The following is a 13,562-nucleotide window of genomic DNA, read 5'->3' as shown; positions in this document are numbered from 1 at the left end:
CCCACTAGAAAAACATAAGAGATGACCAGGATATTCACAAGAGGGGAATCTAAATGACCAATAAACATAAAAAGAGGCTCAATCTCATTTCCAAGTGAAAGGCAATTTCAAGGCAAATGCAAATTAAAACAAGAATAATGTACCTGTTTTCACTTATCACTATGGCAGAAATCTTAAAAGATTAATAAAAAATTAAAAACATCCACTGCTAACAAGTATATAGAAAAGCAGGCATTCTCAAACATTAAGAATGCACATCATTATAAAATTTTTAGAAAGTAATATGGCAATATCTGTTAAAATGTACAGATCTTTTGAGCCCAAAATTCCAATTTTGGCACTTTATCACTCAATAGAGCAATAAACAGGAATAAACAGAAAAAAACTGGAAACCACATGAATGTCCATCAATATACAATATGGGATGAAAAATTAAATTCTAGGACTTCCAAACTATAGAAGATTATGCAGCCATTAAATGGAAATAAATAAGATGTGTTTATCTGTGGAAATATCAAATTTTTAAAAAGATTTTATTTATTTATTTTGAAAGAGAGAGAGAGTGCGCGCGCACACGCACATGAGTGGGTCCGGAGGGGCAGAGGCAGAGGGAAAGAGAGAATCTCAAGCAGACTCCCTGCTGAGCACAGAGCCCAACGTGGAGCTCAATCTCAGGACCCCGAGATCATGACCTGAGCTGAAATCAAGAGTCAGATGCCCCTGAAGAAATGTCAATTTAAAGAGCCAATTTCAAAACAATACATTTAGAAGGCACCCGGGGACACTCACCACACCACTAACATCAATTACCTCTGGGGAGCAGGAAGGGCGGACAGGGCAGGGAATGAATTATTTTCAACCTCTGATTGTTTCATTTGTTGTAAGATTACTGATCAGCTTTGTCATTTAAAGTGATAAAGAAATATTTTGGGAGAAGGGAAAGACTACTTAATTTTTTTACTTTACCCAACAACATCTAATACAGTAGGCATTCAAAAATTATTTGTGGAATAAGGCAGAAAGGAATAGGAAGGAGATGAAATAGGTTTAAACATGTTTGTAAAGGATAAAAAGATAAGCATTCATGGAATGACAAAGCACTGTAGATCCTATAAATAAACAGTGTGAGAAAGGGAAAAGGGATACTTGATAAAATTGGTGAAAAGAAGAAAATGGAAAAAAAGTGGGACAAAAACCAAGTAAAATAAATAACAGACATCAGTGGAAAAGATAAAAGCAACACGCTATTTACCCCAATAAACATAAAAGGGTTTAACTCCACTATCAAAAGAAACAGACCTTTCATAGTGGATTTAAAAACAACTAGGTGGCTTCCTCTGAAAAAACCTATGTAAACATAAAACAAAAATGATAATATTCACAGATAGTAATCCTAATAATAAATATATAAGATCTTAAAAGCTACAAAATTTTACTGAAGGACATGAAAATTCCTAGAGAACTGTTTTGTTTTTGTTGTTGTTGTTTTTTGTTTTATTTGTGTTCTTTTGGATAGAAAGATGCACTATTGTAACAGTGTCCTTCCTCCCTAAATTAATGCTTAAGTTCAATGTAATTCAAATCAGTATTCCAACAGGAGTTTTTTAATGAAACCTGACTCTAAAGCACACAGAAACGAAACATAGATTAGCCAAGAAAACTTAGAACAAAAACCATCAAGAGGGCCTTACTCTACTCTATGTTAAAATTAACTGTTTCCATGAGGAAAGGAATTGAGTGGAGAAAATCTTTGTTTCAGATTTGCACTTATCAACATTTTGGGAGCATTCTGTGAAACTTTGTAAAACTGGAAACCTCCTACATGTCCATCAAACTGGTTTAACACATCAAGGTAAACCCAAAGAACAGAAATATTAGGTGTATTAATAGATATATTAAAAATATATCCTGAGCAATTCCATATACCTGATGTGCACAGTAAGGGTATCTGAAGGCAGAGGCTGGGACAGAAGAGAGTGTGGGACAGCATGAGGAGTGTTGCTTGCTTGCTCAGACACCGACGTGGGAAAGGGGAGGAATGGTGCATAGATAACTACTGAGAAAGTGGATATTCACTAGGGCATCTTTACAAAGTTAGAAATGGACCCCCAAGATCTTTAATAGTTCATCAAAAAAACCTTCCATCTGTGAATTTACTATAATTTTTAAACTATTACATTTTGGGTGAACAAGTCATAATTTTTAAAATATAAGCAAAGTAAGCATTTCCTTTAGACTCAGTCAAACAAATAATATTTTGTTGGAGGGCAAACTTCTCCACAGTGAATTAAAGTGCATATCCTTAATCTGAAATTATCTACTTTAAGGCTTCAAGGTTGCTGTTCCACGTTTGGTGGTTGTATTCTAGAATTTTAAAAGCAATTCTATGTTCTCCTAATTTATAATTAAATATACACCTATATGTTTACATATACCTATGTCTATTGCCATTATAGAGCTCTGGAGCCCTACATTTCTCCATAAAGAAGTTTTCATTTCTTTTAGCCTATATTCATATATACATGGGATCTTCAGTTATTACAATTTGCCTTCTTGAGATCTTCCGTAGTTTTATTATATCTTTGCTATCATATAGCAACCAGAAATTAAAGACTTTACCAAGATGAGTTATTTAGGGAAAACCAACTCTCCCTTCCCCACCCTCCAATCTAGGGAAGAGATGCTCAGTGGTGTGTTTCTAAAGGTTGGGATGACCCCCACCCTCACCCCACACGCAGTCAGAAGGAAGTAAAATGTCTTTCTCTTGCAGGATTGTAAGGTGGATCAAGGTGGTGGATCCCTGAAAATGGAAGGGGCTGGACATCAAATGTCTAAGGGGCAGGGGTTTCGGGGGGTGGTTCCTGTCCAGGTAGAGACCTGGCTCCCACTAGCGTGCCCTGCCCAGGGGGCAACTTGCTGCAGAACGTGCAAGGAGCATGCCTCTGGGCCTGCAGAGCCTCCGGGTCAGTGCAGGGCTGTCCCATGAGGCATCCCTGAGTCCTTCCAGGCTGCCTGATGTCAGAGGACCAGGCTGGGCCCAAGCCTACATAGGAGAGGAGCACCAATAATGCTGGCAATCTTATGCACTCAGCACCATGCCTCCCCAGTTTCCTGGCACTACAGAAGCCTGGAATTCCCACATGACCCCAAAGGGAAGAGAAGAAGCCCTAATGATGACGAGGGAGGGTTTTCTATCAGGAAGGTGGAGAGGGTAATTTGTAAACTTAGAGAAGCAAAGAAACAGACATCCCTTTGCACTGTAGTGTTGTAGATTCTAACGCAAGTTGACCACACAGTGTTCTGGATACAAAGATGCCATTGTTTTGCGCAAGGGCCAAGTAATGATGCCCACTGTGTTTCCAATACCCTTACTGATACGCGGGATTTGTCTGGCTGCCTTAATCCCCAACACCAAGCATTCCACTCCTTAAACAGACACCCAGGCCTTTTCCCTAGTGGTAAAGAAGTCGCAGACATTAAAAAGTCACCAAGAGTATTAGTAACAGCAATGTGCTTACTATGGGCTCAGCGCCCTGACAAGGTCCGTACCGTTCCTTCCTATCTCTCACTGAGTCTGCACTATGATCCCACATGTAGATCATGTTTGTCATCCTCATTTTGTACACAAGAGCTCAGGGAGGTTAAGTAGTTTGCCCCAAATCACTCAGACTGTGAGTGGCACGGCGCGGTTACAATTCTGGCTCCCTCCATCAGTGCTCTTAACTGTCCTCTGCAGGAGAGCCGATGCCAAGAGCTAAATGAGTATAAAGACACAGTGCTGGAGAAGTCCTGGGACGCTTCCCCTGAAGAACAGAGCTGTCAGAGAAGCCCGGGAACTCACGGGCCCAGGGCTGGCTCCCGAAGGATGGAGACCAGAGCACGTGTCCCAGTATTCCAGGCAAGGGGAGCTTTAGGAGCAAATGCACGAAGAATGTATGGTTCATTCCAGGAGCCTGGAATAGACCCGGATTCCTGAAGGATGGAGACTAACTCTACGACTGTCCCTGCCTCTCCCTCGGCTTCCTCTTAGGGACCCTTCTGATGGGCTCCGTGTAGACCGTTTGCTTTCATTCATTCACCTCTTGTAACATTAGGCAGCTTGAGGGCTCCGGTCTGAAATTAGCAGTGTTTCGTGGGGTCAAGGCAGGGGAGGACTAGCATGTTTCCCCCCCCGGGCTATCTGACCATGTTTCTGCTCAGATGAACACGGTTCCCACCTCTGGGAAGTCATCTGGTGGGAGCAGGAGGGAATGCTCCTCAGCATACAAGGGGGAGGAGGAGGGGTGCTCCTCAGCATACAAGGGGGAGGAGGAGGGGTGCTCCTCAGCATACAAGGGGGAGGAGGAGGGGTGCTCCTCAGCATACAAGGGGGAGGAGGGGTGCTCCCCGAGGTGCCAGTACCTGACCTGGTTCGTTCGTTCGTTCCTTCCTATCTCAAAAAAATAAATGGCCATTCTGGTGTTAAGGATGGGAGACAGCATACCAAACCATTAAGGAAACACATCCATCAGGAGACCTTTAACGTACACGTTCCTTCCATCTAGGCATGTGGGAGGCAGCATGGCGCACGCAGCGAACCTTCTATGCTTCTCACGCCCGAGAGTCGCTCACCACGTCCCACCCACTTTATTCTACACTGTTCACCCCACAGTCTTCCCGCTGCCTCTGCTTCGCTCCTACAGGAGGAGGTGAGAACTCCGGCAGGGAAGCCCCGTGTGTGGATTCAGACCCAGATGCCCCATTACAGCCCAATGAGGAGTTCTATTTAAATGTGTAGGAAACATGGGGGAGCCTGGGTGGCTCAACTGGTTAACTGTCTGACTCTTGGTTTTGGCTCAGGTCATGATCTCGCTGTCGTGGGATCGAGCCCCTCAGGGGCTCTGTGCTGAGCACGAGGCCTACTTTGGATTCTCTCTCTCCTTCTGCCCCTCCCCCCCCCCCCCCCCCCCTTGCAAGTGCACGTTCTCTTTCTTTCTCTCTCTCTAAAAAAGTGAAAACAGGAGCACCTGGGTGGCTCAGTTGGTTAAGCATCTGACTCTTGGTTTCAGCTGAGGTCATGATCTCAGGGTCCTGGGATCAAGCCCCGTGTCAGGCTCTGCGCTCAGTGGGGAGTCTGTTGAGGATTCTCTCTCTCCTTCTCCCTCTGCCCCTCCCCCCCCTAAAATAAATAAACATTTTAAAATAAATAAATGAATACTAAATGTGTAGGAAACATGAAATCAAGACAATAAGGATATTTGAAAGGAGCCTCCTTTTCCTCAGCCACACTTTCTCCTGTGTGGTCCCCACGAAATTGTGCGATCTTGTAGAAGGCAGATCACATCTGAAATTCCTCGTCTCTAAAGTCAGGGTGGAAGAAGCAATGAGCCCCGAGGTCCCTTCCAGTCTTGAAACTCCCTGGTCTACCCAAGCTTCACCCTTTTATCCCAGCACCCAAACGGGGAACCAAGCCAGATCCAGCGGACTCCAAGGTCATCTGACCACAAGAAGCTTATAATCAAGTTGGGGAATAAAACAGATGCTGTTCCTTCAGCCAGTGGTGTGTGCATCTGCGTGTCACATGGTACTTGATGCTGGGTGGGGACAGAGTGGCCCACGGGACCCCTTTCCTCATGGATTTTTATGGCTCCGTGGAGAAGACACTGAAAAACAGGAGTCACAATGAACTCCGATGAGTGTTAAATAAGACAGAATCCCAGATGTATACAGGATGGGTGCTGATTACAGATGCAGAGTCCTGGGCCCTACCCAAACCCTAGGAATCAAAATCTTCTCAGAAGCACCCCTTAAATTTTTTTAATTAGCGATCTTCATCAGGCAAGTTCAGAAAACACGGTGATCGGGAGTGCGCAGGACACTATGCGAACTCATCCCTACAGGAAATCATTAGCAACAGGTGGTCTAAGGTGAAGTATGTCCTGGAGAACTGGGTGTAAGCAGTTAAGAGTATGGGCTCTGGAGTCTCACCAACAGGTTCACATCCGAGCATCACTACCAAGAATGGAAATAAGCATAATAATAATGTCTTAGGATCGTTGTGAGGATTAAGGGAGATAATCCTGTGATATTAATGCATAGAGAGCGCACAGTTATAGAACCAGGAGGCGAATCATGAATTATAAGAGGTTGTCTACATGGGTCCCACCTGGAATAATGTAATAAATAAGTAATTATCAAAAAAAAAAAAAAAAGTAGTTCTCTGTCTTCTGTAAAAAGCAAAATAAGCAGTGGGTAGGGGAAAATCCAGACCACGTGTAATCAACAGGGAAGTCTTTCACATAAGAGATGGTATTTGTACTGATCCAAGAGCGCAGACATGATTTAAAAGCAGGACGGAGTGAGAAGGAAATGCAAAGAAAGCAAAGGCTCGGGGCTGCTCACAGTTTGTAGGAAGGCAAGGCCTGTCACTGACTAGCTATACACTTCTGGGTAGGTTAGTCAGTTATTGTGGGCCTAAGTTTATTTCCCTGTGACACTGTGGGGTTTTGTGAATTATAGTCACAGTTTTATGTATATTCGGTATTGCCTCTTCTTCAGAGTCCGCTCTAGTTTAAGAATTCTGAGGAGAACTGCAATACACAGAGTGTCCACGAGGTGGCAGCACGTGGCTTTGTAGATGGAGGTCTTCCTCAAGGGACCTATGATGTAACCCTGTAATAATCAAACAAGCACGTATCCAAGTCTCTCCGGAAAACACAGACAGAAGACATTAACAATCCTCATACTGAGCTCAGTGTTGAGATTTATAATTTAAAGAGAAAGCAGATGTTTTTAATCCCTTTGTTTTAGGGGTGCCTGGGTGGCTCAGTTGGTTGAGTGTCCGACTCTTGATTTCGGCTCAGATCATGATCTCAGCCCATCGGGCTCTGTGCTGAGTGGGGAGTCTGCTTGAGATCCTCTCCCTCTCCCTCTGCCCCTCCGCTTGCACTCTCTCTCCCGTCTCAGATAAATAAATAAATAAATAATCCCTTTGTTTTAGACCCATAGGTGCTAAAGGGTTATTGTTGGACATTTTGTTTTAACCCTTTACAGCCAGGGTGGCTTCTTTCATAACAATGAACTAAACACAGACTTATTTGCATGGGGTCCAATTCTGATTTGAGCCAATACAAAACCCAAAGACCCTTACCTTCAGTAAAGCGTACCAAGTCAATAATTTGTAAATGTTTTATTTTTTTTAAGATTTTATTTATTTATTTGAGAGAGAGAGCATGAGTGAGGGGAGGGGTGGGGGAGAGGGGAAGGAGACACCCCGCTGAGCAGAGGCCCAATGTGGGGCTCGATCCCAGGACCCTGGGACCATGACCTGAGCCAAAGGCAGATGCTTAACTGACTGAGCCACCCAGGTGTCCCTTGTAAATGTTTTCATCATAAAGAGCCTACATATCCCACCATACACCTCCAATAAAAAGGAAAAGGAGAAAAGTTCTATTTCCTTTTCAGCGTGATATTTTTTTTAAATGGTGTCAACAGTATCATTTTTTATAGTCAAAGTAAACTCTCCTTATTTTTAAAGTTATGACTATTCAAAAAATTATAAGGAAGAAAATGAAAATCATCTTCAAGCAATAACAATATGTTTCTGTCAAACTATTTTTGGTAGATGGAAAAGAAACACAGATGCATCTACACACCTTTTCTAATTTAAAAATATTGTGGAATCTTTCCATGTTAATAAAAATATTATTATATTAATGATCAGTAGCATCCAATCGTTATGATCACTAGCAACATACTTTTACTGAAATGTCTGGCCTTTTCTGACAACACTATTCTTCATGAAGTCGACAGAAATAGCGCCGTGGAAATATGGGTAATAATCAGAGAGGGACCGATGAAGACAAAATAAGGAAGACAACAGAACGTAACAGAACTAACAAATGAGCTGATGAAAAATACATTTCAGAAAAATTTGGCTGGAAGCAGATTAGTCCAACAAACACTGAGGCAATGACCTGAAAACAGTAAAGGAATATATGATCTCTCCGAAGCAAGAGCTCAAGGAAGGGAGCGAAAGGAACCCTTCAAGGCAAGCTGAGTATTTTTTAGAAGTCAATGACTTTGCTGTGTCAGGCTCAGCCAGACATGATGGAAGACAGGGAAAAGTCAGGGAGGCAGAGCCACAGAACAGCTTTTCTTAAGAATCCAGGAAATAGGGAAATCTATCGAGACACAAAGTAGATTATTGTTTGCTTAGGGCCAGGATGGAGATACAGATAGAGATAGAGGGATGGAGTCGAATGCTTTAGGATATGGGGTTTCTTTTCAAGGTGATGAAAATGTTCCTAAGTTGACTGTGGTGATTACCGCATATATAGGTAAGTATACCCAATACCACGGAAATGTACACTTTAAATAGATGAATTGTATGGTCTGTGAATTTTATCTCAAAGCTGTTTGTAAAAAAAAAAAAAAAAAAAGGAGGGGGAGGGGGCACCTGGGTGGTCCAGTCAATTGAGTGCCCGACTCTTGGTTTTGAATCAGGTCATGATCTCAAGGTCATGAGATCAAGCCCCGCGTCAGGCTCTGCACTCAGCGTGGAGTCTACTTCAGATTGTCTCTCCCTCTCCCTCCCACTCACTCTCTCTTTCTCTCTCTCTCCCTCTCAAATAAGTAAATAAAATCTAAAAAAAAATAAAAATAAGAATAAAATTAAAAAAGGAGGGGGAGAAGCCAGGTAAAAGGTGCTCCAACAAGTCCCAAGCCCAGGCAAGAACATGAGATTCACACTCAAGAGCAATCCAAGATGAGGTTTCCCAGGGGCTGATGTAATCAATTCTTCACTTTTCTTTTTAAGATTTTATTTATTTGAGAGAGTGAGTGAATGAGAGAGAGAGAGAGCACAAGCAGGGGGGGGGCAGAGGGAGGATTTCCGCTGAGCAGGGCGCCCAATGTGGGACTCGATCCCAGGACTCTGAGGTCATGACCTGAGCCGAAGGCAGACGCTTAACCGACTGAGCCACCCATGTGCCCGATGTAATTAATTCTTGTATCATAAAAATCTTCTTATCTCCAGAATGTCCACCAAGAGACTGCTCTTCTCTTAGGCCAAGCAACTGCATGTCCATCAAAAACATTTATTTCTTAAAGGCAAGGGCAGTAAGAAAAATGTTTAAGTTTTTACTGGTTAAAAAAAATTCCATGGATTTCAGTTTGACCTAGACTAATATCACGAACAAGGCCATAGTATCAGTTTTTAAAACATGCAAATCAATAGAATCCACAATATACCGTATGCTAAGAGAGTTATACTGAATTCACGCCCCACGAGAGGAACCCCGCTCTCTGAGGTGGACGGCGCAGGCCGGGACTCACAGTGAACCCCCCACGAAGAGGAACCCCGCTCTCTGAGGTGGACGGCGCAGGCCGGGACTCACAGTGAACCCCCCACGAGAGGAACCCCGCTCTCTGAGGTGGACGGCGCAGGCCGGGACTCACAGTTTGCGACGTCACCTTGAAGCTGCAGAATCTGAGGAACTGGCATTGTGAGGACAACAATGTCAAACAGCTCGGGGGGACCTGTTTCCTTGGAGACTTCCCACTTGTCATTTCGCAGGTTGATCTGGGTCACACAGTGTCTGAAGTAGACATCAGCACCTGTTCCAAAAGCAAAGTCATGTTCACATAATCAGGATTTCCAATATGAATGAGGAGAAACAGAAGAGTCACACACTGAATCCATTCAGGCGAATTAAACAGTGAAGTCTCTCTTCTAGGGGTTCCCTTTCTCATTCTGTAGGAATTCCTCTCCTTCTGGCACCCTGGACCTCGGGATCGATGCCTGCCCCGGGGTACAAAACCCTATTGCTACAATCAATACGAGGAATCCCAGCTGTCTTTCATTGAGCAGCTACTATATGCCAAGACTATAATAAGTACTTGATATACATTGTATGATTAATTTCACAAACAAGGAAACAAATTCAGAAATGTCACTCCATGATGTAAAACTATATCCACCCGAATCTAAAGCTCATGACCTTTGTAGAGCAGGAATACACTTTAGTGAAGGTGTTAACAATTCTAGAAAGAGCGAGAAGAGCCATATTCCCTGTTAAAGAAATTAAGATTCCCTCTTAAACCTGAAAAAGGGGTCTGTGAAAGAAATCCAAGCCCTCGTTGGTGGATCAATTACCTTTATTAAGAAGAACTGGAATTAGGAGAAATACAGTCGAGAATGTCCTCATTGCATTTTTCTTCTTTATCACCAAAATATTTTAGTAATTACTTGAGTAGTTATTTGATTAATATTTTCTTCCCTATTAATCTGTGAGCCCACAGGGAAGGAACTATGCCTGTTTTGTTTCTGTGAATACCGTATCGCATATACAGTAGAGTACTCGGCACATACTAGGGATTTAATAAGTACCTGTTGAAGAGAATGAATCAGGAACCATAAACCAAAAGATAAGAAAACATAACTGGATCACTTAAGTCTCCTTGGGACCAAGCACTTACCACACATTTCAATTTTCAGAAAACTTAATTTAAAAACAAATCTACTTTTATGCAGCCTCAGGAACAGAAAAGCAAGAAATAATAAAGAAGAAGACAAAAAAGCACATTGGAAGATCCTGTTCATCATTACCGGGGACACCTCACGATCCTAGCCACTCAAAATCTGGCTTATATCCACCCTGGGCCCTGAAGCTTCCTTCCTGTGGGTCCTCCAGCTCAGTGTGATCCTCCTCACCTATGAGGTCCCTCCACCATCATTCTAACATTGATTCAAAATATCTGCATGTTTCAGGTATGTCTTATCTACCCAAAAAACCCACTTCTTCCATGTCATGTCTCCAGACCTCAGACACCTTCACTGTCCCTGGAATAATCCTGCGACAACACTGTAAACATTCACATTTTTTAAATCAAAGGCAAATATATTAGAAGGAACAAGGTGCTAACTAGGCCCAAGGGTCCATCTCTTTGAGGCCAACTAGCATCATTCTGCTCATAGATGAGAGAAAGGGCTAGTAAACAGCCTCCAACCTGCCTGAGGCTTTCCCTAAGGCCCCTGCTTGGGAAAGGTGCAGATAACTGGAGCTTTCAACTCCTACCCAAGAATGTCTTGCCCCGACCTGGTCAACTAACTCGCCTCATTCTGGTCCTGGCCCTGATCTGGACCTCTAGTAAGTCAAGTTATTTTACACATTTTATTCTGTTGTGTTTTCACATAATATTCCCTTGGGAAAGAGCTTTGCATGGTTATTGGTCATGGTGAGCAGGTGTGTGTGTTTCAGGGAACTGAAGTCTACTGACCTAGAAATTCTCCATACCCAGCCAAATGTCTTGGACATGTAACCCAATGGTCCCCAAATATTCTGCAAGGTGTATGTCAATGGTTCTCTTAAACGTGGACCCCAGACCAGCAGTACCAGCAGTACCTCGGAACCTGTCAGAAATGCACATTCTGAGCCCTAAGCCAGACCTACGGGATCAGCATCCCTGCGGCTCGGGCCGCTGCTCTGGGAAGTTGTTCTAGTTAAATATTGGCTTTAGAGATTTGAACGCATTCTAAAGCATACATGATTAGACATATCCCATACAGATAATTTCCCTGGAAGGCGGGTCCAATCTAAACAACTACTGGTTCGTCCAACAGATTGCGGGGTTGTAAGCTTTATCGATTCCAAACTGTAGAGTATTTTTGGAATGACTTCACAATTTGGGTTCTTATGCAAAGGTCAACTTCATTCAAGGAGATTATTTTTTAAACCAACATTTATCAAGAGGTTGCTCTGTACCTAGCCTATCATTTGCTTGGGTTGACAATGAATGCATTATATCCCTTAGTCCTCACGGGAACACTTTGTGGTGGGTACTGTTATTACTCTCATTTTTCCAATGAAAGAACCAAGGTATAGATTTTTAAACTTTCCTATTATTACATAGCTAAGAAGGGGTGGCAGGACGTTAATTTCAGTCCAGGTCATTCTGATTCCAGAAACTCTCTCACTTATGTTGTGGAAACACTAAAACACCTTTGTGGACCATTCAGTGGAGAGAAAGCTTTACAGAAGTTTAAAGGATGTTTAAAAGGATACAACTGTAAAATTTAAAATAGTACAGATAAGGTCTATAAATTCTGTAACAACAGATCTGGGTAAAGAGGGGAAAAGACTCTTGAAGTATTACAAAGATAATATTAAAATAAAGAAAGAAATCATTTATATAGACTCAAATTATATAGACCTTGAACTCAATTATATAAAAATTCATTTTTTAAAAAAGCAGAAAGTAGGTCACAAAATGGACTTACTGTTGATGTCTATAGTGACATTTTTCTTGCTATCTTTCTGTATCTTCCAAACTTTCTACCAGTAGTATGTAATCTTTTTTAAAAATTACTTTTTGAAGTAAATAATATTTTACATAGTGATAAAAAATCTATAAAATCATTGTCTCAAGAGGCTGTGCAAATTGAAAATATAAACAGGTTTTTACTAAGAATTGGTTAAATTAAAACTGATAGTCAACTAATATATATAACTATATTAAATATATTTAACAACTCCAATATACATATGTTACATATACATATATAGAATTAGATACAGAAATCTATATATCATGATACCTACCTGCTACGTACAGGGGTACTGTTAAATTTTATGTGAGCCACAAATAATTAAATATGACCTCTTTTCCCAAGAGCTTCCAAAGCAAAATTGGAAGACAAAACATATCTCCTCCCAAACACCTCCCAAAAGCAGGATGTAGGTACTCTGTATTCAAGGACTGTCCATCTGCCAGAACATCAGCTATATAAGAGGGCAAGGACTTTGGTTCTTGTATCCTTAGCATCTAAAACAGTGTCTGGCATGGAGCAAGTACTCAGTAAGCGTTTACTGAATGGATGTGTGCAAGCATGGATGGATAGACAGATAATACAGTTAGTAAATACTTGAGGATTTCAGTAAACATGCACATCCAAATTGGGTCAAATCATGATGGAAATGAGATTTGTAAATGTTATATGGAGGCAATCTATGAAGCTGATTGGTGACATTCTACAAAATATCCAAAGGTATCACATTCTGTAATGGTTAATTTTAAAAAATTAGGTTGACTGGGTCATGGAGTGTCCAGATATTTGGCCAAACATTATTCTGGGTCTGCCTTTGAGGGTGATTTTGGATGCCAGTAACATTTAAATTGGTAGACTAAGGCAGATTACCCTCCCTACCTAATGTAGATGGCTCTTATCCAGTCATTGGCTTGAATAAAACAAAAAGACTGACCCCCCCCCCCGCCCAAGAGTGAAGAATTCTTCTTTACTGACAGCCTTCAAACTGGGACAAGGGTTTTTGGGGTTTTTTTCCCCTTGTATTCAGATTTGAATTGAAAAATCATCTCTTCCTTTGTCTCCAACTTGCCAGTTCATCCTGCAGATCTTGACATTTGCCAACTTCCATAATCACATGAGCCAATTCTTTATAATAAATCATATATATATATGAACATATCCTATTTTATATATATATATATATATATATATATATATATACACACACACATATATATACACACAAACACACATGTATCCTATTATATCTACCTCC

General features: G+C 41.7%; 1 protein-coding gene across 4 annotated transcripts in view; it reads right to left on the bottom strand.

The window, feature by feature from the left end:
* Positions 1–13,562, bottom strand: part of RNLS (renalase, FAD dependent amine oxidase) — a 268,188-nt gene that overhangs the window by 250,447 nt on the left and 4,179 nt on the right. For all 4 annotated transcript variants that reach the window (XM_032430322.1, XM_032430324.1, XM_032430325.1 and 1 more), the window contains exon 4: positions 9,439–9,597. In XM_032430322.1, the coding sequence (XP_032286213.1) occupies positions 9,439–9,597 (159 nt within the window). The remainder of the gene's footprint in view (positions 1–9,438; positions 9,598–13,562) is intronic.

The sequence above is a fragment of the Phoca vitulina genome, unplaced genomic scaffold (assembly GCF_004348235.1).
Source record: "Phoca vitulina isolate PV1807 unplaced genomic scaffold, GSC_HSeal_1.0 scaffold43, whole genome shotgun sequence".
Lineage (NCBI taxonomy): Eukaryota > Metazoa > Chordata > Mammalia > Carnivora > Phocidae > Phoca > Phoca vitulina.
The sequence above is the reverse complement of the archived record's forward strand: the minus strand, read 5'-3'. Positions and strand labels throughout refer to the sequence as shown.